Source organism: Drosophila hydei, unplaced genomic scaffold, assembly GCF_003285905.1.
Source record: "Drosophila hydei strain 15085-1641.00,03,60 unplaced genomic scaffold, DhydRS2 tig00008122-arrow-pilon, whole genome shotgun sequence".
Taxonomy (NCBI): domain Eukaryota; kingdom Metazoa; phylum Arthropoda; class Insecta; order Diptera; family Drosophilidae; genus Drosophila; species Drosophila hydei.
In genome coordinates, this window is record NW_022045833.1 from 532,039 (window position 1) to 553,496 (window position 21,458).

General features: G+C 39.6%; 7 protein-coding genes across 10 annotated transcripts; 3 read left to right on the top strand and 4 right to left on the bottom strand.

The window, feature by feature from the left end:
* Nucleotides 1-840: 840 nt before the first annotated feature.
* LOC111600655 (arfGAP with SH3 domain, ANK repeat and PH domain-containing protein) lies at nucleotides 841-10,513 on the bottom strand. Of its 3 annotated transcripts, none has more exons than XM_023316878.2 (13): nucleotides 9,368-10,513; nucleotides 5,930-6,002; nucleotides 5,713-5,858; nucleotides 4,889-5,229; nucleotides 4,324-4,772; nucleotides 3,826-4,261; nucleotides 3,285-3,765; nucleotides 3,105-3,224; nucleotides 2,217-3,033; nucleotides 2,073-2,149; nucleotides 1,909-1,956; nucleotides 1,368-1,550; nucleotides 841-1,302 (listed from the first exon to the last, which is right to left on the bottom strand). In XM_023316878.2, exons 1-13 carry the CDS (start codon nucleotides 9,494-9,496, stop codon nucleotides 1,105-1,107), a joined length of 3,498 nt encoding a protein of 1,165 aa, XP_023172646.2. In that variant the 5' UTR covers nucleotides 9,497-10,513; the 3' UTR covers nucleotides 841-1,104. The 3 variants fall into 3 exon arrangements, with proteins under 3 accessions (XP_023172646.2, XP_023172645.2, XP_023172647.2); XM_023316877.2 differs by having other exon boundaries at nucleotides 842-1,302; nucleotides 2,217-3,036; nucleotides 9,368-10,512; XM_023316879.2 differs by lacking the exon at nucleotides 1,909-1,956 and having other exon boundaries at nucleotides 845-1,302; nucleotides 2,217-3,036; nucleotides 9,368-10,510.
* A 117-nt stretch (nucleotides 10,514-10,630) lies between these two features.
* Nucleotides 10,631-12,765, top strand: LOC111600790 (nuclear pore complex protein Nup50). The gene is made up of 3 exons (XM_023317080.2): nucleotides 10,631-11,016; nucleotides 11,085-12,289; nucleotides 12,355-12,765. The coding sequence occupies exons 1-3, from the start codon at nucleotides 10,806-10,808 to the stop codon at nucleotides 12,691-12,693; spliced, it is 1,755 nt and encodes a 584-aa protein (XP_023172848.2). The 5' UTR covers nucleotides 10,631-10,805; the 3' UTR covers nucleotides 12,694-12,765.
* A 42-nt stretch (nucleotides 12,766-12,807) lies between these two features.
* LOC111600791 (coilin) lies at nucleotides 12,808-14,450 on the bottom strand. The gene is made up of 3 exons (XM_023317081.2): nucleotides 14,273-14,450; nucleotides 13,029-14,205; nucleotides 12,808-12,968 (listed from the first exon to the last, which is right to left on the bottom strand). Exons 1-3 carry the CDS (start codon nucleotides 14,435-14,437, stop codon nucleotides 12,829-12,831), a joined length of 1,482 nt encoding a protein of 493 aa, XP_023172849.2. The 5' UTR covers nucleotides 14,438-14,450; the 3' UTR covers nucleotides 12,808-12,828.
* Nucleotides 14,451-14,786: 336 nt separating this feature from the next.
* LOC111600793 lies at nucleotides 14,787-16,740 on the top strand. The gene is made up of 3 exons (XM_023317083.2): nucleotides 14,787-15,143; nucleotides 15,284-15,800; nucleotides 15,884-16,740. The coding sequence occupies exons 1-3, from the start codon at nucleotides 14,969-14,971 to the stop codon at nucleotides 16,353-16,355; spliced, it is 1,164 nt and encodes a 387-aa protein (XP_023172851.2). The 5' UTR covers nucleotides 14,787-14,968; the 3' UTR covers nucleotides 16,356-16,740.
* Nucleotides 16,741-17,157: 417 nt separating this feature from the next.
* LOC111600792 (snRNA-activating protein complex subunit 3) lies at nucleotides 17,158-18,434 on the bottom strand. The gene has a single exon (XM_023317082.2). The coding sequence runs from the start codon at nucleotides 18,426-18,428 to the stop codon at nucleotides 17,220-17,222; it is 1,209 nt and encodes a 402-aa protein (XP_023172850.2). The 5' UTR covers nucleotides 18,429-18,434; the 3' UTR covers nucleotides 17,158-17,219.
* A 280-nt stretch (nucleotides 18,435-18,714) lies between these two features.
* On the bottom strand, nucleotides 18,715-19,358 carry LOC111600795. Its single transcript, XM_023317086.1, has 3 exons — nucleotides 19,287-19,358; nucleotides 19,052-19,227; nucleotides 18,715-18,986 (listed from the first exon to the last, which is right to left on the bottom strand). The coding sequence occupies exons 2-3, from the start codon at nucleotides 19,215-19,217 to the stop codon at nucleotides 18,715-18,717; spliced, it is 438 nt and encodes a 145-aa protein (XP_023172854.1). The 5' UTR covers nucleotides 19,218-19,227; nucleotides 19,287-19,358.
* Nucleotides 19,341-21,349, top strand: LOC111600794 (polyadenylate-binding protein 2). Of its 2 annotated transcripts, none has more exons than XM_023317084.2 (5): nucleotides 19,341-19,604; nucleotides 19,838-20,069; nucleotides 20,316-20,717; nucleotides 20,785-20,918; nucleotides 20,990-21,349. In XM_023317084.2, the coding sequence occupies exons 2-5, from the start codon at nucleotides 19,971-19,973 to the stop codon at nucleotides 21,030-21,032; spliced, it is 678 nt and encodes a 225-aa protein (XP_023172852.1). In that variant the 5' UTR covers nucleotides 19,341-19,604; nucleotides 19,838-19,970; the 3' UTR covers nucleotides 21,033-21,349. The 2 variants fall into 2 exon arrangements, with proteins under 2 accessions (XP_023172852.1, XP_023172853.1); XM_023317085.2 differs by having other exon boundaries at nucleotides 19,344-19,604; nucleotides 20,993-21,062.
* The last annotated feature ends 109 nt before the right edge of the window (nucleotides 21,350-21,458 follow it).

The following is a 21,458-nucleotide window of genomic DNA, read 5'->3' on the forward strand; positions in this document are numbered from 1 at the left end:
ATTGTATCTACAGTTTACATATATATAATGATGATGTGTGTGGTATACAACAAAGTCAAACAAGTCTAGAACTCTATGTTTTCTTTCTCCCTCGACAGCTCGCTTTGGAATTAGATATATTTGTATAATATGTGTGCTTAATTGGTAACAACTTCTAGGTACAGAGGGTTGAAATGTTGACTTATCTTTTTTAGAACTTTATGTGTGTTATTAATTTCTTTAAATATGTTTTAGCATTTAGGCTTTAGTTTAACGTTTGCAATTGCAGTTAAGCTTTAATCTGAGTAAACCTTCCTTTTCTTATTAACGTTGTTTTATAAACTTTCATTTAAATCCATCAACAGTATTACATAATTTGTGTACGCGTTCTATGTAATTTATAAAGCCAGACCAGGTCGGCTATTTTATTGTTAGTACATATTTATATTTATCTGTATATATGTATATGTATATGGCAGCGTATTGTTAAGCATATATCAATACATAATTTCATCAATTTCGATATTCCACTTAAACACACAATTGTAAAAGTTTTTTTTACAGCATTGGGAGATAAACTTTTGAGGACAGCGTGATGTTTTTTGTTTTTCTTTATGGGCTATCAAGTAGACTTAATTAAATAGTATATCATAGGATAGGATGATGAGTAGGTTTAGCTAAAAAATATAGCCTATAACACATTTGCAGGACATATTCAGTTGTAAAAGCAATTCAAAGCGGCGCCTACTTATAGTATATGCTTTAAAAAAGGTAGCAATATCGATTTAAATATACACAGTAAGTGTTTACATATAAGTTTAGTATACTTTAAATAGGTTTTCTTTACAAAAAACAATAATAATAATAATCATAGAGAATAATAAATGATTTGGTTTAAGTTGATAGAACAAGACACCAAAATGTCTGTTTACAACAAAATAAACCAATAAAAAAATAATACATATAATTGTAGTTGTTGCGATTAAAAAGTGTAATAAATAATATCTTGTTTTTGTTTTGTATAATACATGCACCCAATCATACAAATGCACACTCGCACACACACCTTCATACAAGCATACTCTCACACAGTTATACAGACGCACAGAAGAGCTGTGCTGCCCTTTAGTCGGGCAACATATGTACAAAACTAACGGGAAACATGCCACGCCTCGCCGGATGCCCCTCAATGATGCCCTCCATCCAATTCTCATCATCGGTGCGCTCATTAAGCACAATCAATATTTCACCTTCCTTAAACTCCAGCTCATCATCGTTGTCCGCAACGCAATCGTAAAGCGCTCGACAGCGACGCTGTCCATTCTAAAGTATAACAATGTTTATATAATTAATTTAAATAATACTTATACAAATCAATAACATCTTACATAATGCAATTTTGAGACGGAGCCAGCTGCGTTCTTCAGTTGATTATCGGGCGAGCTGTTTAGCCTGTCATTGTCGCTAGAAGAAATATTCGAATCGGCGGAATGATCTAGACCACCACCAGAGGAGTCCATATCCGTATGCCAGGACTCATAATCCGTAAAATTGGCTGATTGATTGATGAGCTACGAAACAAAGAGTTCAATTAATATACATATTTATAAAAATAAATAATGCTATATTATAAATGTTTCAGTTAGTGCAACAAATATTAAGAAAAACACAGAAGATAAACAGACAAAAGTTTCCGAATTTTGATTTTGAGTTTGAGTTTTTAGAGTATGCGCGATTGGAGTTAGAAGAGCTCTAGAGAAGATGCACACGGCACATTTAGTAAAAACAATAAAAATTATGTATATATAAATATTATAATTTATAGATATAAATAAACAAGGAACAGAACAACAACAAGAACGGCAAAAGGTTTGTTTGATTTTGTTTGTTTTGAATTGATTGATTGATTGATTTGTCTCTGGCATTTACCGTTTCCTCGCTGGAATGCTCTAATCTCAACAAGTTTTGTTGCTTGCGCTGAAATTTGTTTGGAATTACAGGAGATATACACATGGATACATTGATAAAACTAAGCACGCGCGCGCCTCTTCCTTGTCTTCGAGAACCGGACGACAAGGATGCAAACAACTTACCTTGCGTGGCGGCGCAATCGGACCCTCATCCATAGAGCTGATGCTCTCATTTGACTGTCCATTTGGTATCTCACGCTCTGTAGTAATTAAATGCCAAACAATTATTATTCAATTAGTTTAAGGATTCAACAACGTTTAGTTTACCTGCTGGCGGACCGGGTGGTGGTATTTTTGGTCTCATCAGCGCCGATTTATCGACATGCTTTAGTGTGGGCAGCTCTCCAGTGGGCGGCAGCACGAGCTTTGCGCCGGCTAGATGGATATTGCGGTTCAATGACTCTCCACTGGGAGAACGCTTATGGCCAAAGGTAGTCATGGGCATTAAGCTGCTATTGCTGCCATTGCCACCAACTGCACCACCACCACTTCCACTGATGCTGCCTGTTATCCTTGGTGAGCTTTCCACGCTCCTCATGTGCGGCAGCGTACCATACGCATCCATGGACTGATTCTTGTGATTAATAGAGCGAATATCGTTGGCATCCATATTCTGTGAATGCCTGGGCGGATGCGGCAGTGTGCCATAGAATATACTGGCCGGAGTACCCGGCGGCGGTGCAGGCGCTGTGCGCTTCTTCAGCGAATTCATATTAGCTGTGGACGTCGATTTCCTGGCCCCCGTCACGTGACCCAGCTCGCTCTGCATATTTAAGCTGTTCCTAGTGCCACGTACGTTTTGGCTGCACGCCGAGCTGGGGCTGGAGCCACCGCCATTGCCACTATTGCTATTGTTATTACTGCTGACCACGCCCAGATTGTTGCCACTTCCCAAATACTGGCCAACATTCGTGTGCTGCTTGGGCGATGTGCCCGCCGATTGCGTATAGCTGGGCAACGTAAATTGCCGGCTCGGACAATTGGCAATTGGACTAGAACTGGACTGTATCGAATCGCAAGTCGATGATCGGGAACGCAGCACAGGCGAATCGCCACCAGCAAAGCTGGGTGGACGTGAACGGGACTTCTGGAAAGAGGTAAAATAGTTTGTTACTTATGGTAAGTTCTGATATATATGTTCTTATATAGGCTTACGCGCTCATCTATAACAGTTTCATCATCGCTGAAATCTGTAGAGCCATCCTCATTGGGCAGATTCCAATCTGTGTTGATGTGATCAAAGGCGCTCTTCTCTCGCTTTATGGCACATTCAATCTACAAAATTACAGAACTTTTGTAATGAAAGGTTCATTATTTTGTTACTGGTCTGCTTACCAGCTCCTTGCAGCTATTGTGACCCATCTCTTTGGCAATATCCAGCGCAGTTTTGTTCTGTGAATTGCGCAGCTCATAGTCTGCTCCTGAGCGCAAGAGCAGCTTCATGCATTCGCGACGATCGTGAAGAGCACAAAGATGCAACGGCGTATTCTTGCCCATAACATCTAGCACTCCGGCCGGATTGGTGGCCTTATTCAGGCCCTTGGGCGGCATATTCTGTATAAGAAAATCAACAATATGAAGCGTAGAACCACCCTCGCGGAGCACAGCTAAATGGAGAGCTGTTTCGCCCGAATCGGAGCTGGGTAAACAGCAGGTGAGATCGGCGCCCTCAGCCCACACCTGCAGCAGTTGGCTCATGTCCGCATTGACTATCGCCTGCTCCAGGTCGCAGCGCAAATCGTTGTCATCGGCGCAGGTGCGCATTACATAGCGCTTCGCAACATATTTGGCGCGTATAAAGTCGTATCGCTCCTCCCTGCAAATGGACAACCCGATTTAATAAAGATATCTAAAGAACTGAAACTGCTTAGCTTACATGCTGCTCTCGTGGTTAAGCTTGCCCCTGCCCAGCTTGGCCTCCATAATGTCATTCAATGTGCTATTGCCCATGGCGCGTGCTATCAACAGATTTGCCGTTGTTAGATTGTCGAGCGTAAGACTTTGGATGCGTGAATGATGAACGCCCAGATCTCGATGCACACCCGAGCACTGTATGCAGACGAGTATGCCAAAGTTTAGACTAATCCAGGTCACATCGTTGCGAGATCCACAATCGCAGCAACGATCGTTGCCCGGCAACAGCTGCACATAACGAATCACTGTCTTTTGCAGTTCAACCAAGCTGGGACTCATCTGCGGATTGGCATGCTGGAAGGCCTTGGTCAGTGCCTTCTCCTTGCAATTCACCAACACTGCCATCCAGGCCTTCTGATCCGATTCGTCCTCCGCTTGAAAATGATATGGACGATTGTCTAAGGGAGATCAGGTAAACATTTAAAAATGTGTTTGCATGTAGAATTTTAGAGGCTCTTACAGCTGATTAGGTCGAAGCCGCGCTTATCATCTGGCACCGGTTTTATCTGGCAGGTGAGCAGATTAACACGCGTCGGTGGCTTCGATTCGTCTGCATGGAATATGTCGAGAAACCCATCACTGGTGACCCGACAGCGTCGCTTCTGCCACACCCGCCGCACCTTGCCTTCGCTCTTCTTCAGTAGATGCCCCTGTCGTGTTACACCATGATGTTTGTCGCCCTGGAGCTGATGGAGCGAGTAACCGGCACCCGCACCACCACTGCGATTCTCCGATGCTTGCACATTATCGACACGCTCAAAGTCCGGCGTGCTGCGCAACAACGTTCGCAGATCCAAAAGGCTGCGCCTGTCCTCGTCCTGCTTCTGCTTGATCACATGCAGCTTGTCGCTCAAATCGCCGATGTACGTGCCAAAGTGTTCGATTGTTTGCAAGCCATCTTTGAAGTAACTGCAATGTCAATAATTCGGATTATATAAAGGCGTACACAATGGGTACAGTAAACAAATAACAAAAGCAAATGGGCCACTTGGCATGCAGCTCAGCTGGCGAACAGCGAAACTTACTTATTCAGCGCGTGATAATACTCGATGAAGTGCTGCAGCAGCTCAATGCCAGTTTTTGTTTTGATCTCTTTGTATTTGAGCAGATACTCGCAGGTCTGCAGCTGGTAGAGTCTGCGCTCCTTTTCCATTTCATCGGCCACAACAGCGGCATCGATCTCCGTACGCACCATGCCCGCCTCCTTGGCCTGGGCCTTTTTCTCTTTCTCGATTTTGATAAACTTGGCCTCATAGTCTTTGGCCGCCTTATCAAATGGCCGCTTCATATCGCCCTTAACGCCGCGCAGCTCGCTCTTCAGCATCGAATCCACCGGAAACATGACAATGTTGTTGATATTTTGCATCTGTCATGCAAGATAAGAATCAAGGTTAATCCAAAAGTAACTTTAAGTCTACTTAAGGTTTAAAATTTTTGTTTTCTAATTCTACATTTTAGCATTTAGTCTTTCTACATTCAACTGATTTAAATAAGGATGTTTTCAGCCTATTTGACTTGAGCTTTGCAATGAGTATAAATATTGAAGTCGAATCTGTTTATTCCTATCTTTCGCAATTGTCAATAGAAACATTGAAAGTTAAGTAAGCTAGCTAATAGTTTAGTTGACATTCACTTTGACAAGGACTTTAAATTAATAGATATCAGCTCAATTTATTTTATGCTTAATCAATCATTTATGTGTACAGCCTTAATACAATATGCTCATTCAGTAAGCTTTATCAGCTATTTTATGTCATTGTAAACTTTGCAATGAGGTTAAATTTCAAAGCTATAAACAAATATTTGGCTTATCTAAAAGTTATACTATCTGAATTCCTCTGCCACTTACCAGTGTTTTCATTAGCGCACTGAGCTCTTTGGTGACCACTGAGAACTTGAGAAACGCCGCCCCAATATCGGGCTCATCCTGATCAATGACCTTGCCGCCCAAACGCTCCAGCGCACGCACCATAAACATTTCATTGTCCACATGAGCTAAGCGCATACAAAATGATGTCAATTAATATCTATAGAATTAAAAAATCTGAATAATTTATGTCACTTACTATTGCCAGAGTTGTGTATGGCTTTGACGGCCTTCTTCAGCTTTGTTAGACCCTCGCGATCAAACTCCAAGCGCTGTAGAGAGAGAGAGAAGAGAGTGTGAGTGAGAGAGACAGAGAGAAAGAGAGAAATAGAGCCAGTGGGAGAGAAATGTATAAATTAATATCTTATCTAGTTTCATTTGTAAGATGCATAACATATTTATCCAAAAATTTGCCTCTTAATTGATACGGTGCATTTTTTCAGTCTTTTCGTAACACTCGACTTGTTTAACCTCTTGACTCTTTCAATTAATTTTAATTAATTTCATTGAATTAGTGACGCGTGCAATCAAAGTTTTCTTCTACATAATTCGAAAAACTTTTCAACTCACAAAAAACCCGTTTTCAATTAAAAGTTAGTCAACTATTGAGGAAGCAAAAGTAAAATTATAAATTTAATAACTTTTACTGTGATTAGATAAATGCTTCAGATAGTATATATGATTTTTTTTTTTTATATACGTAATTTAGCGAAACTTAGAAACGGGAAAAGCACAATTGTGTTGAGGTATTTTTGCAATAAGAAAAACAACTAAGCGGGCGTAACTGGCTGCATAATACTCATTAAAAAATCAATTTTTCTTTTCTATTTTGCGAGCTCATGTTTAATGGAGCTCTACAAATGCCTGTTTATCTCTAAATGTGATATAGTGTTTTCCGACATGCTATGCCCCGATGTGTGTATATATAGCATATATATATACACCTATAAATATGCATAGACAATGCCCACCCACAAAACCGGGTCATTCCAGTTCGACAGCAGTAAAAGATCTATAATAGATTTTCACCAATTAGTTACGCGCCTAATGAGCATAGGCAACTGCAACCAATATACATACATAATATATCTAGTCTCTAACTTAAAATGCTTGGCATTCAAACAAACGTTCAGACAGTTGCAAATTGCACTTCCAATATACTCCTTTTCATATAGCTAACGAGTATACAATTCTAGATGACAATTTATATATCAGATCTTAAGCTACTCTACACAGTCAGTCAGTCTCGAGTTGCACAATAGTCCGACCAATATACTCCTTTGCACAAAGCGAACGGGCATAAGTACAGCAAAACAAAAAAAGGTGAGTGGGCTGCGATAAGCGAGCTGCGAAAAGATGTTTAAAGCGTGCTAATAAAGATTAGTCATGTTCATATAAACAAAGTTGATGGCAAATATTTGGAACGCAAATCGCTTAGAACAATAACGAAAAATTCTTAAGTTGGTCAACCTCGACAACTGGTTTCCGTTTCTCTTTCTAGCAACCAAGTGAGTTTTTTTTATTATTCTTATGTTTTTCACTTCTGCTATTCCGCTGTGCGGCTTGATAACAAAAGCGCCGAAGTTCAGGGGAAATAAAAAAACGGTTAAATGTCTGCTCAGGTTACTTTTTTTTTTTTTTTAAACAGAAAACCGCATTATATTTATATTTATTATAAAAAATACATATTGTGAATAAGCTAGACTGTAAATAATACGCTTATTGAAGAATTTTATAAGTAGTTTATATTTTTTTGTATATATTTATATATATAGGCCAATCATCTGTGTATATCTATGCGCATATATGGCGTTCGCTCTTGATTGAATAACGATGCCATTTGGGGCCGAGCCAAAACAAAGACATAAACGAAATGAAAGGAAATAAAAGGAAATGATATGAAAGGTGTGTCTTACGGGCTCGTTTATTGATTTGTTAGATTTTTGGGTCGCGCAGTGGCAGAGCCATCACTGAAATTAAATATTAAACATTTGATTTGCTGTCAAGCGTCAAAATCTGAAAAACTAAACTAACGAAGAAAATAATGCTTAAGCTAATTTGTTGCACAGTGGTGAAAAAGCTCCAAAGACATCTATAATTTTAATTATTAATCAAATTTAAAATTTAAATTATATATATATAATTTATGTTTATAGTTTAGCTCATTTATATTATATTATTTGTAAAGAAATAATTTTAAACTAATCAGCCTAAAGAATGCTTTAGATTTATTGCTAAACAAATTATAGAATTTCTTTTAATTGTGCAAATATAAAAAATCAACTAGAATTTTAAGGGCTTTCAATTAATTTCTTCTAATACCAATTCAAATATGAGTAATAATAATTTATATAAAAACATTTGATTTATTACTGTTTTATATATATATATATATATTTTTTTTTTTATATAAATTTTTTTTATATTTAATTATTATTTATATTTGTTATATATTTCATTTATATTTATACTAATTTAAAACTGGCTCCTTTGTTAGATTTATATTTCCAAACATCACTTAAAGATTAAAGAAGCTTTTCCTAAATTGAAGTTTAAGCTTCAAAGCACATTAATTGAAAGCGGATTTCAAGTGTTTAATACTAAATTAAATAATGCACCCATCTTTCGTATTATTCCTATACATATCTTAAACATGCTATATTCTATTAAATATAAAACATTTCTTTCAAAGTTTTATATTTTGGTACATGTCTAATGCTACTTATATACCTATATTTAGACCACGGTGCGTCTGCTAGCTAATTTTAGCAAAAAGAATTGGAGCGCCGCAAGTAGTCACAGAGAAATATTTTAGGGAACAGCTTTAGCCAAAGAGCTAGCCCATAGTCGATATGCTGGCAGGCCAATTTGAACGTTCGAACAAATTTCATGCGTAATCAAATACGACCGCGCCTATATTGTGGTTACATGATTGATAAGCTGCGATCGGGGGAATGCAACCAGAGCTTAAAGCTAAATATGCGACACACATATGCCAGCGTCTGCTTTATCAAATGCCTTTCCGCCCGCACTTGCCCTTATCATACATAGCAATGTGTATGTGAGCGTTTGTGCTTGTGTGTGTGTGTGTTTTTATGGGGAGTAACAGCAGCTGCAATGACTAAAAATAAAACATTGCGTTCTCGAGTGGCAACGTTGAAATGGACAAATTGGGGGACTTGGGGAAAGCGACCAGCTGCATTGATTTCAGAATATGCACTTTCATTATTTATGACTTATAATGGAAAAGAAAAGAAGAAACCACCTGCACTTGCCTTCGACGTCATCATAGAACAAATGCAAATTGTATGCCTGTGCCTGAAGTGAAGCCAACTATAGAGACAGAGCGAGGCAGAAAGAGAGAGGGTGGAGAGTGGGATACGTTTGGCACAGCGCCAATTTAATGCAATACCTTTTTTGCTTTCCCTAGGTCGCATTGGGAAAATACATAATAAACAAAATCGTTTTTATGGGGGAGAGACTATAGAGTATATATAAAAAAAGAATAAGCACAGTACGTGTGAGTGTGCATGCATTTTATAACGCTGGATCACTGATTAGCTACCTTGAACTTAAGTGAGCGAGAGAGAGAGAGAGAGAGGAGAGACAGAGAGTGAGCGAGTGAATAAATGCTTACCTCTTCCAATATGCTAATCGTTTGACGGCAGTCCGGCATGCGGGAGGCAAACGTGGAGGTGGTGGGCGAATTATAATCGTCGCGCGTCTCCTCCACGAACTCGGCGATGCCAATTAAAGCTGGCGGCATTTTTATATTGTTGTTGCTTCACTTGCTGCTGGGCACACTTTTTGTATCTTCTTTTTTTCTTTTTTGTTGTTGTAACTTTGCACACACTGAAAACAGCACAACGGGCGCGCACTAGCGAACTTCAAGGACACCCAGGCAACAACAACAACAATAGCAACAAATAAACGAGTAACGAAGACTGCAAGGCAAAGCTGAAACACGACCCGGACACGACGGCACAGCTGCTGCCGCTGCGGGCAACAATAAAGGATCACACGACTGAGGCAACAGGAATAAGCAGGATAACAGCGACAACGTTTACGTTTTGCTCTCTCTTCGTGTTTAGAGTATACGTTCCGTTTGTATGCGTGCGTGTGTGTGAGTGCGTGAGAGTGTGCGTTTGTACAGCGGTATTGGTGTTGGCACGTTAGTCTGTATAGGAGCACTAAAGTATTTCTCTCTTCCTTTATGCAGCGATTTTCACGTTATTCCTTTTTAGATGTTAAACACTTTTACACACGCTGCCGTTGTACATTTATTTTACGCACAAACCTTTTTTTGTTGTTTGTCGTACACTTTTTAGGCGCGCCACCTGATCGCCTCATCTTGCAGCAAAATTCGAGTCGCAGTCGCAGTCGAAGCGCAATTAATGTTACAGTAGTAGAGAAATGCGCCGCGCATATTTACACCCAACTGCAACTGTTTTTGTCACATTGCTATCACTCAACATTCATTGCCTAGCAATTGACCATAATTAATGGCGATTTTTTGTTGTATTTATTTATTTACGACTAGCCCGGACCGGAGTTAGGATTAAATATTATTAATATTGCAATTTTTGCTGCTCTGCTGGCGTCGTCGTTGTCGCGTACAATGTAACAATGTTGTCTATACTTTATGATATAAAAAGTACTAAAAATGACCAAGCCACAAAACTCGTACAGCCAGCACGATGGCAATGAGTTTCAGGGCTGGCCACACATATGATACCACTTATAACAATTAAATTTAACTAAGTTGATTCTTACATGTCCTCGAACCTGATTTTGACAAAAAAATAATTACAAAAATATTCAGAATTACAAAACATTTAAAATATTTTGTATATTGATCACGTAATATATAAAATATTTAACTTTGAACATTATGTGTGGTAGCTCTTCAGTGAACCAAAAGAACTGCAACAAGCAAGTTTAGTGGAACTGTTTAGTTCCGTGAACTCGATTCTGTTCATTTGTTACCGAGCTAACAAGCAGTACAATATATATTTCCTTTTTGCTCGTGAAACATACATAATTTATTTTTATTTTTGTAATTACATTAATAACAAATGGCTGGTAAACGGCAAGCGACATCAAATCTGAACCATGAAAACTGGGATCAAGAAGAAGAGCCAGAGGAGCGCGGCACATTCCGAACCGCGCCGCCCGAAGAACTAAAAGCACGCGTTATCAAAAAGGCGACAAGGCGCAAGCCTCTAACCGGCACGTCAGAAGGCGACGACGAAAGTCCGAGTAAAACTGTATTCAGCGGCTTTTCAGGTGTGGTCTAGCAATATTCAATGTATTTGTTTCATTTATAATATATGCATATTTATGTGTAATCTCAGGTTTTGCGAAACCAACAACAGCGTCAGCCCCTGGCACACCATTTGCATTCCTGTCTAATTTGCCGGTTGCATCTCCGGCAGTATCTACATCTGGAACGACGATAACTGCTGATACTTCTCCCAAGATAAGTGGTAGTCAAGCTAAGACTGATGCAACATCAACTCCACCAGCTAAACCATTATTATCGGGAGAGGTAAATTTGAAGAGCGATTTTGCAAGTACCACCAACAGCGCAACATCAACTGTTCGACCTAGTGCAGGAACTTCTATTTTTGGAAACGCAGTAACTAACGAACTACTTAAGGCGCCTGGGTCCATGTTCAAATCAGCTGAGAAGACAGTGGCGGGCAACGCAATTAACGCCTCAAAGGAATATCGTGATAATGTCGCTGAATTGAATATGGCTGTAATGAAATTTCTTCAAGAGCATATGGACAAAAATCCGTATTGTATATTGAGTCCAGTATTCGAAAGTTACGATAAGTATGCGAAGGAGCTGCGACAGAACGATGAAGCTAAAGGAAATTCAGCAAAGACTCCATCAAAGGCAACAGAGATAACAGCCACAACAGCAACACTAACACCGCCAACTGCAACAACAATAACAGCTGCAGCTGAAACTGCAACGTCACCTGCTCCAACTGCAAGTGGCTTCTGCTTTGTTAATCCCACCACAACAACAGCCACCGATTTACCTTCATCGTCCTTGCAATTTGGCAAAACATCTAGTTGTACTGTAACTAGTGGCGGCCCCACCACCACTATAACAGCCCCATTTTTTTCGTTTGGCAATGTTCCTAAGCCAAGCACCACACCAACCAAGTCGGAGGCAACATCAAGCACAACTTCGCCAGCAAACATTTTTAGTTTTGGTATCAAACCGCCAGTCGCTAATAAAGACGATGCGCCAAAGACAGGTTTTTTCTTTGGGGACGCAGATTCACCCGCTGTTGCTTCTGGTACAGTTAACTCACCGCCAAAGTCTAATGGATTTACTTTTAGCGTAAAGGATGATAAGCCAACGACATCTGTATTCACGTCCTTTAGCAAACCAGCCAACGATACAAAAATGCCAGCACCCAGTGGTTTTTTTTCAAGCAGTGTAGCTCCTTTTAACTTTCCCCATGTCAAGCCGAATTCAGATGATTCGAAGGACAACAGTAACGAGGATGAAGATAAGCCGCCAATAGTAGAGTTCAACAAGGTAGTAAGCAGAAACTACTACCTGAATAGTTCATATAATACTAATTCCATTTTATACCCTTTCAGGTAGTTGAGGATGATGCCGTTTACTCGAAACGCTGCAAAGTGTTTGTGAAAAAGGATAGCGATTTTGTTGAACGTGGCGTGGGCACGTTATACTTGAAGCCTGTCAAGGATTCTGAAAAGACGCAAATGCTGGTACGCGCCGACACCAACCTGGGTAACATACTGGTCAATCTGCTATTGACAAACGGTCTGCCCTGTCAGCGAATGGGCAAAAACAATATCATGATGGTATGCTTGCCAACGCCCGAGGAGTCCAAGCCCATGTCCATGCTGCTGCGGGTCAAAACCGCAGAGGAGGCTGATGAGCTACTGGAGGAAATTAAAAAGCGTACAGTCTGAGACAACAAAACATTCGCGAAATCAGTGAATTTTAACTCCTCACATACCCACATTTATATTATTTGATGATCGTTTACATAAAAAAATTTTGAAAAATATAAATACAAACAATTGTAAGGAACGGAAAATGACTGCTTAATCCACAGAGGCCACAATTACTTTGGCCTCTAGCAAGTCTCTAAATTTAACATTTAAAGTGGGGGGCATCGAGTTTGAAGTATCATCCAAACGGCTGGAATACTGGTTCAGTACGTCAGAGGACACATCGGCACATGCTAAAAAGTTATTTGATTTTTAATTTCAGATAGTTTTTCTTGTCTTTATATTGTATTTACCGATTACAGAAATTGTGATTGATGTCGTACGACGATTGACGTAGGAGCAGGTGCCCGCTATGTTATCGGTAACCGTTGTTGGTTGCTGTGCTCCTTTTTTCTTAGCCAACTTAAAGATTATCGTTTCACCCACATTGGGTAAACTCTCTAAAGGCGCTGCATTTTGTAGCATGTCTCGAATGATATCCAATGACTCATCCTTCACTGGTACTGCTTCCACATCTGAGTCTGAGTCATCCAAATTTGTATCATCCAACACCATAATGTCCGAGTCGGAATCCAGTAAACTCTGCATTGGTTCCTCGATCTGTGATTTATCCTTAGATTCTTGCTCCTTCAGTGAAAGCTCTAAGTCCAGTTTAGTCGAAGTTAAAGGCGTCGTTGTCTTATCTTCAAAATCCGCTTTATTCGGTGTAGTCGCTGCCTCCACTGACTCTTCCAAATGCGTTTGTTCCTCTTTCTGTTCGGGTGCAGGCGCCTTGGCTGGAATCACAATTTCCTCTATAATTTTTATGGTTTCTTGTTTACGTGGTAGCTTAAAGATGCGCACAGAGTTCGGATCTAACTCCATCAGATGACTGCGAAATTCAACTTCAGGTGCAACTATCTCGGATTGCAAACTCTGCTCCACAGGTGTGCCATTTGTTGGCACATTTTCCTCCTCTTCATCATCCTTATATAGGATGTGGTTATTTGAAACGCTTTGCTTGTTAAAGCTGCTTAGATTTCTAGTAGTTCGATTTGATTGATTTAATGTGCTAGACTCAGTGGTGATTGTAGCTGATTTAGTAGTTTCTACACAGCTAATATCTGAAGGCTTTGGATCATCTTGAATCAAAGATTCAGTTAAAAGGTTTGTTTGATCTTTGTTATCTAGCCCATTTGTAGCGCTTTTGATTGAAGGGGCGTCCACATAGGTGGCCTCATTTCTTGTTATGTTTTTGCATTTGGAACGCTTGGGTAGATTGGGCGTGGAGCTTGTAAACTCTTTTTCCGTTTCAGCCGAACGATTTTTGCGCTTTTTATTTGTTTCAGCCACATGTGAAAGATCCTCCTTTGAACTACTGCCGGTTGGATCCAGCAGAAAAGCTTTAAGCGATTGCCGAGATTTGATTACTCTGATCGATTCCTTTGGAGGTACATAACAACCATCGCTGGTCAACAAACTTATCTCTTTCTACATTCAAATAAGAAATTGATTTTAACAATTATAAAATTCAATTATAATATAAATAAGAACTTGCCAAATTGAACAACTTTTGTATGTGATCTTGCAGATCTTTGACATTTTCCCATGTTTCATCGACTAAGACCACTGAACAGCGACGTTCATCACTGAAGAAGTTGGATAAATCCAATTTTATGGACAAGTACTGCATTATGTTTAAATTGTCTTCTTGCCCATACATATTACATGGTCGCGTGTTGCTACATAGTGCTATCGGCGGCTTATCGATAAGCAGAAAACTATCGAGTAACAGCGTTCTTAATATTCTTAAATTTTTAACCACACAAAAGGGGTATATTATTAAATATAAATGCTAAACAAGATGTAGAATAATTATCGTCTAAGTTATATAAGTTTTTAAAGTTTTTCAACTGATAAGGAAGGAAATATAAAATATTATATTTATACACATTAAAATTGATAAATATATATTTAAAATTTAAATGCGTGTATACAATAGCTGCTACAGGGTATTGAACCGCCAAATAAATACATTTGTTGCATTTGTACTCACACAAGGTATCGATAAATTGAACATCCCTCACAGAGAGCACTACTACTTCTTGTATACTACTCCAACGAAAACGAAAACAAATAGTTTCCTTATCACTGTAAATTTAAGTTTAGTCATCAGAATTCCTAGTATGGCTAATTATGTGATAATGCAACGGATATAACAACCAAATAAAACTCTTTCGGGAAACTGATCAATATGAGTAACGGTGAGAATAACTCAAATGCACGAAGCCAAAACCAAGGCCAAAGTGCTGCTGAGGGCAATGCGAGTGGGAGTGGATCAGCGAATACGGCAAATGCTTCTACAGCCCAGCATCGCTCCAGACATGCAGCTAGCCAAGAGATACTAGATGTCGGTAGCGAAGAACAAGGTATGTATATTAATTTCCAATGCGTCTCTTGACTAGCTAGCCCAATCCCAGCTAAGCAATGGACAGTGCTACAACAAATGGACTTATTTTGCAAATATCATATGACCTTTACCTGTATTCTCTTTCAAAATGTTCTGTAGCCGCTGGTACAACGTCTGTTACAAAGGAGAAGCGCAACTGGTTCTATTCCTTGACCAGACGCAAAAAGTCAGATTCAGCGTTGGCCAGCTCGAGTTCAACAGCTGCTGCGGCCACCGCCGGCGGTTCCCAATCAGCGCAGTTGCAAAACAACAACAATGAACCACTTGGCGCCGCCATGGAGGCCAGTTGTTCAAGTGCCGCTGCATCCGATAGCAATAGCAGCAGCCTGGGTGGCGCTTTGCGCAAGCGTAAGGATAAGAAGAACATGTTCTCGCGCATTCGGAAGAAAATGGGATTAGGACTGAGTGCACTGCGCAACTGGCACTCCATGGGCGATGATTGTGATTGTGATGGCGGCACAACCGATGCAATGTACGAATTTCTGGCGCCACCCATACGTGTGGAGCCCACATTACCCTTCACCCATGACTATATGCGTTTCATCAAAAAAAAGTGGCTGGAGCAACAGGACGCGCCAAATGAGGTCATGTACAAGGCATGCTCCGAAATGCTCAAGTATGTGAAAACCTGTTGTTATGAATCATGATCTTAGTGATGACGAATTACCTTTTTACCTTTCTTTTTTCTTTTGCTTGCAGTCAAGTTTGGTATTGGGGCGAAATATCGCGACGGGACTCTCAACGTCAGCTGAGCGATAAGCCCACCGGTTCGTTTCTGGTGCGGGATTCCGAGTCGACAGGCTCTCATTTTACGCTCAGCTTTCGCATTTTGAATGTGACGTTGCATTATCGTCTGGAATATCGAGATCAGTTTTGGCATTTTGAGGAATTGAAATATGAATCGATTGTCGAGATGATTGAGGACATTTTGCATCGCTGCACCAATGACAATTTCGTATGCTTCGTTAAGGTGCCGAACGAAATGCAGCCGCCATTTCCAGTGATACTCAAGTATCCATTGAGTCGCTACTTGAACATGCCCAAGCTGCAGGATCTGTGTCGACGTGTCCTGCAGAGCCAGATGCCAGTTGGTGAGCTAGCCCAGCTGCCAGTGCCGTCACAAATGCTCGAATATCTGTCCGTTGAGCGTGAATTGGTATTTCAAAGCTAGGCGATCTGTGGCCCTGGTATTAGCTTTAAATCCAGTGTAAGAAACCAAAGAAGGTTAAGAGGCAGCGACACAATTAAACGGCACTGCCACAAATTATAGATATATAGTTGGAATTGGAATTGCTTGATCGTGATCTTGAAACTTAAGATCGAACACAAAACAAACAAACACTCATATACAGGCCATAGTTAAAACAAAAGAGCGACTAGTGTTTCATTTGCATTTGTAAACAAGCAATTAAAACACGCACAAACGAGAAATCGACACTAAATAGTATATACATATATAGGTATATATATACATATACCGTAATACTGTGCATATATATATGTGTATATGCATGTTTTTAATCTATAACTGTATTAAGTATATTTGTATTCTTATATACACACTCGTATATACATATATATATATAGAATACACATATGTTATTGGCCAAAATTAGTCTATTAACTCGTTTTCCATTGGTCTTGGTCAAAGTCTGTACGCCTAATTGATATTGATACTAATTTATACTATATATATATATATACAATATATGTATGTGTGTGCTCTTTAAAGAAAAGTATTTGTATAAATTAAAGTTATACATAAGCTCAAAATATTTGTGTTATACTATATATGCATTTGATTCCTAATGTCAAAACTAACTTTTGCTATTATACTAGATATATATATATATGCTATATATATATACATATAGATTACTTGAACTGTGCGCCATATGTTTAACTATTGTTACAACGTGTATTGACATTTATTTAACACAACACAAAAAAACAGTATCTATAATTTATGTTTGCATATATTTTATCAAAATAAAATTAATATTAAAATTAAATATATATAAATATACATCTATAATTAAGTTAGTTCATCTAAGTCCACGCTACCTTCATCACTACTGCTGCTGTTTATGTCCAGAACCTCAGGTGGCTGGCATTCGGCTTCCTCGTCCGGTAGATCAGCAAGAGTGTATATGCGATAAGCTTTAAAGTCTCCCACCTTCTTGCCATCCACATAGTTGAAGCTGAAGAAACAACTACGACAGAGATATGATGGATCGTGCAGTTGCCTGCGGGATTGCTCCACGATGAAATGATAGCCACGAAGGCCGCACATATAGCAGGCGCGTCTATTGAAAGTATTGAAGGTGCGCAGAAAGGGATAAAGACTGCGATAAATGTATTTGCTACGTGGCCTTAACACCTCCACCTGAGAGAACACAAACAAATGCTCGCAATTGCCATGATGTAGATACTGTACAGGTGCACCTAGGCTTATAGTCAGATCGATGAAGCGTGTCGCCTCCATTGAAGCCACCCGAAAATCTTCATTCTCTACGCCCTGCGCTTGGCTTGCCCACTTGAGCACAGTTTCAGAGTAGTCACAGTTATTGGGATTGCGTGTATCATTGTAGAAGACGCCGTTGATGAAGAAGTAACCCGGATCTGTCTCGAGCACAGGCAGCGGCGCTTCAGGCTGTTCACTAATATCGACAAAACGTTTGCCATTACAGATGCAGGAGATCTTATCACGTAGCTCGGTTAACAAATTGCTGCCTAAGCAAACGAACTCCTCGGCAAAAACTGGACGTTCCAGCTTAAAGCCACGATGCGCTGCACGCGGTGGTCTGTAAAACCGAACGGTTAGCTCCAGCTCAAATTCTTCAAGTGTCCACATCATTGGTAAATCGCCATTCGGCGACGGATCGGCTATCAAGCGATAACTATATTGTGTTCGGCTAAATGGATTTCTCCGGGATTTCGCCTTGTGCTCATTTATGGCGGTAAATGTCTTTGGCACATGTTTACCCATTTGTGGTTTTGTTACATTGGGACGTTGTATTTCAGCACCCAGTTCAAATGTGTTGATTAGATTGTCGTCTGGTGCAGCAAGCAACTGCAAGGAGCAGCTCGCCGCCACTTCTGCTGAGACAGGTGAGACGTCTGCAAAGTAGAAGGGAATATTTTCTGCATTTTTCTCATCTGGGTTGTTTAACTTTTTCGAATAATCCTCTAGAAATTGGCGTAGGTTTATAGATGGTTGAGGTGGTTCGAGTACGTTTTCCATGTTTTACTGCAAGAGATAGTCCAGCTATAATAGGCTGTTTTTTAATTGAGATGGAAGCGTGTTAAGCACGATATGTATGTAAGTAAATGCCTTATTAATGAATTTAATAAATATGAGCAGACTTTAAGTTAATACTTTTAAAAAACAATTTTCCAAGACTCGTCTTCAATTTGAAGTAAAATCTATCTCGGACACGAGCTCATCTCTAACAGAAAACAAATTAAAAAGAATATTCATGTGCATGATGCTAGGACACGCGCCCATCTCCAATAGAATCATACATTTGTTATTGTTCCTCGACAAATTTGTCAATCGCTTCTTTATAGTTGATATTTAACTTTAGAGAATGTGGCTTCAGTTCCGCTTGCTGTTCCTCTTCCGACTTAATATCTTGTGGTAAATTTTCAATGTAAACCCGATCGAATCTGATGACCTTCTCGGATTTATTTAGGTACTTATATTGCTGTCGACAAACTGGCTCATAAAGTGGATCACCGAATACGCTGTTGGCGTCTTTTTCAAAAAACACATTAGTGCCCATTGTCATGTCATAGGAGCCTAGAAATATGGAACTGATTATAGAACTTCTTTCTGTGCTGTAACACACATGCTGCACGCTCTACCTTTGAATATATTGCCATTGATCTCGGCCATAGGAGTGTCGCTTTCAATGGCAATTATGCGAATGGCAGCATCCTCGTGCTTTAGTTGATGCGGCGCAAGATGATTTTTAAAGTCAGCATACACCAAATATTCGGTTTCTTCGTATTCCGAGTCAGAATCGTTCATGTTAAAGAAACTGAATATGGGTTTATTAGTTAACGCAGTATGTCTGTTATCGATAACTGTCATACTCACGACGATAATTTCAAAGTACCTTCTCTAAAAGTGAGGCGAATATATTTTCGCTGCGTTTTTTTGCGTTGACAAAATTGTTTCTGTGAAAATTTTGTCGGATTGTTGTAAATACAGAAATATTAGTAAATTTAACTGCTGCTGTTAGTGTCCAAAAGTGTGAAAGAAATAAAATTATTACAGCTCAACAGGCAAATTATCAAAATTATTATTAAGACACAATAGTTTCCGTCGTTTGAAGCGTGCGGATTATCATTGGGCAGCGGCCATTTTGAGCGAACGCAGAAACGTCAGCACCAGCGCCTTACCTTGTATTTTGACGTAAGTGCTGCTAAGAAAAAGTAATATAGTGCATGCAATTGTTTCTGTATATCCATATACAAAGCGTATTAGTGTGCAACGCCCATTGTATTATTGTTTAATACAAAATAATAATAGCGCCAAACTGTAAACTTATGACACGTTCATTTCTATAAAGTACGCCTCTCTTTGAGCATGCTTAATTAATCGAATTTTCGCCTGCTCTTTTACTATACTCTACGTTCTCTTTGCAGTGAATAACAATTATCGATAACTACCACAGTGCCGCTGTAAGCTTTTACGCGTCAAAGTTAAGCTTAGTAAATATAAACAAAACACCAAAGTTCAAAACTCCCCCCAAAAACAAATCAATACAAAATAATTATAATGGCTGATGAAGATATTACTTTAAACGAGGATCAGCTTTTGGAGTCGCTGGAAGAGACAAACGGCGAACAGGAGACTGGGATTGTGACTGAAACAGAGGTAAGCGTGAGGCGCCAATAAACCAGTTATTTTTCGTTCGCCTTGAATGCAAAAGCACGCCGAAATTCGCGGAAAAAGCTTTTGTCTGCACGCAAAGCTCGCGTAACAAAGCGGCAGCCATTTTCGAAGCGTCTTCTCCCCAAACACATTTCGAGTCGGCTTAAAGAACGCATTCTTGGCATTATTTTAAAATAATAAATAAATAGTTAACTATAATATTGCCAATTTTCACTTGAAATATTACAGGAGGAGGGCAGTATGCAAATCGACCCAGAACTTGAGGCTATTAAGGCCCGCGTCAAAGAAATGGAGGAGGAGGCTGAAAAAATTAAGCAAATGCAATCAGAGGTAGACAAACAAATGGCTGGCGGTTCAACAACCGGTTTGGCCACTGTGCCGCTTTCACTTGAAGAGAAACAGGAGATTGACACACGGTCCGTGTATGTGGGCAATGTTGACTATGGCGCATCGGCCGAGGAGCTGGAGGCACATTTTCATGGCTGCGGCACCATAAATCGTGTTACTATACTATGCAATAAGGCTGATGGACATCCCAAAGGTTTTGCCTACATTGAATTTGGCTCAAAAGAGTATGTAGAAACGGCGCTGGCCATGAATGAAACTCTCTTCCGAGGACGTCAAATAAAGGTGTGTGCTGTTAACATACTCAAAAATGAGTGCTTATATTAAATATTTATTTATTTGACTCCTGCAGGTTATGTCGAAACGTACCAATCGACCTGGACTCTCTACCACAAATCGTTTTGCACGCGGCAGCTTCCGTGGCCGAGGAGCTCGCGTCTCCCGCGCCTGCTGTCATTCAACCTTTCGTGGCGCTCGACGCGCAATGTAAGAGTTAAATATATACATAGTGCTAAATTAAGATGTTTTGGCTAATTCCGGTCTGTTTTTCGTTTCAGAAGAGGTTACCGCGGACGCGCCAATTATTATGCGCCGTATTGATTTTTGTTTTCTTAACTTATATTTAGTAAGGTAAGTTGACTGATGATAATCAAAAAACTATAGTCTGACTGGGTATGCCTTGTAAACTAGAACAGGTGCTCAAATCAAATACGGAATTGAGCACTTTTGTTATTTACTATAGAGCATATATGCCTTCAATTGTATATATCAAACAGTCCGCTTCCAACTGCCATAAGGCAATAGAGAACTATTGCCTGCCTTCGATAAATTAGCCAAAACAATCTTTCTATGAAGCTCATTAGCTCTGGGCTACATTAGACAGCTATGTATATATATAGCTTTTTATAAGCAAGTGCACTAATACTTGTACATTTTAAGTGTGTTTTGTTAATAACAATTATCCGTTCTTTGTCATTTGGCATTGTGCCTGACTCGTCTGTCTTTTCTACATACAAAAATATGGGA

Bases quoted from the DNA above. Each gene is read 5' to 3' on its own strand.
- LOC111600790 (XM_023317080.2), top strand. From the start codon at position 10,806: ATGGCTGGTAAACGGCAAGCGACATCAAATCTGAACCATGAAAACTGG. The intron at 11,017-11,084 runs GTGTGGTCTAGC...GTGTAATCTCAG, and splicing joins TGTATTCAGCGGCTTTTCAG to GTTTTGCGAAACCAACAACA. The intron at 12,290-12,354 runs GTAGTAAGCAGA...ATACCCTTTCAG, and splicing joins CAATAGTAGAGTTCAACAAG to GTAGTTGAGGATGATGCCGT.
- LOC111600793 (XM_023317083.2), top strand. From the start codon at position 14,969: ATGAGTAACGGTGAGAATAACTCAAATGCACGAAGCCAAAACCAAGGC. The intron at 15,144-15,283 runs GTATGTATATTA...AATGTTCTGTAG, and splicing joins TGTCGGTAGCGAAGAACAAG to CCGCTGGTACAACGTCTGTT. The intron at 15,801-15,883 runs GTATGTGAAAAC...TTTTGCTTGCAG, and splicing joins GCATGCTCCGAAATGCTCAA to TCAAGTTTGGTATTGGGGCG.
- LOC111600795 (XM_023317086.1), bottom strand. From the start codon at position 19,217: ATGAACGATTCTGACTCGGAATACGAAGAAACCGAATATTTGGTGTAT. The intron at 18,987-19,051 runs GTAGAGCGTGCA...CCATATTTCTAG, and splicing joins CAATGGCAATATATTCAAAG to GCTCCTATGACATGACAATG.
- LOC111600655 (XM_023316877.2), bottom strand. From the start codon at position 9,496: ATGCCGCCAGCTTTAATTGGCATCGCCGAGTTCGTGGAGGAGACGCGC. The intron at 3,766-3,825 runs GTAAGCTAAGCA...GTCCATTTGCAG, and splicing joins CTTAACCACGAGAGCAGCAT to GGAGGAGCGATACGACTTTA. The intron at 1,303-1,367 runs GTAAGATGTTAT...GTTATACTTTAG, and splicing joins CCGTCTCAAAATTGCATTAT to AATGGACAGCGTCGCTGTCG.
- LOC111600791 (XM_023317081.2), bottom strand. From the start codon at position 14,437: ATGTATGGGCAAGAAGACAATTTAAACATAATGCAGTACTTGTCCATA. The intron at 14,206-14,272 runs GCAAGTTCTTAT...ATTTGAATGTAG, and splicing joins TACAAAAGTTGTTCAATTTG to AAAGAGATAAGTTTGTTGAC. The intron at 12,969-13,028 runs GTAAATACAATA...ATAACTTTTTAG, and splicing joins AATCACAATTTCTGTAATCG to CATGTGCCGATGTGTCCTCT.
- LOC111600794 (XM_023317084.2), top strand. From the start codon at position 19,971: ATGGCTGATGAAGATATTACTTTAAACGAGGATCAGCTTTTGGAGTCG. The intron at 20,718-20,784 runs GTGTGTGCTGTT...TGACTCCTGCAG, and splicing joins TCCGAGGACGTCAAATAAAG to GTTATGTCGAAACGTACCAA. The intron at 20,919-20,989 runs GTAAGAGTTAAA...TTTTCGTTTCAG, and splicing joins CGTGGCGCTCGACGCGCAAT to AAGAGGTTACCGCGGACGCG.
- LOC111600792 (XM_023317082.2), bottom strand. From the start codon at position 18,428: ATGGAAAACGTACTCGAACCACCTCAACCATCTATAAACCTACGCCAA.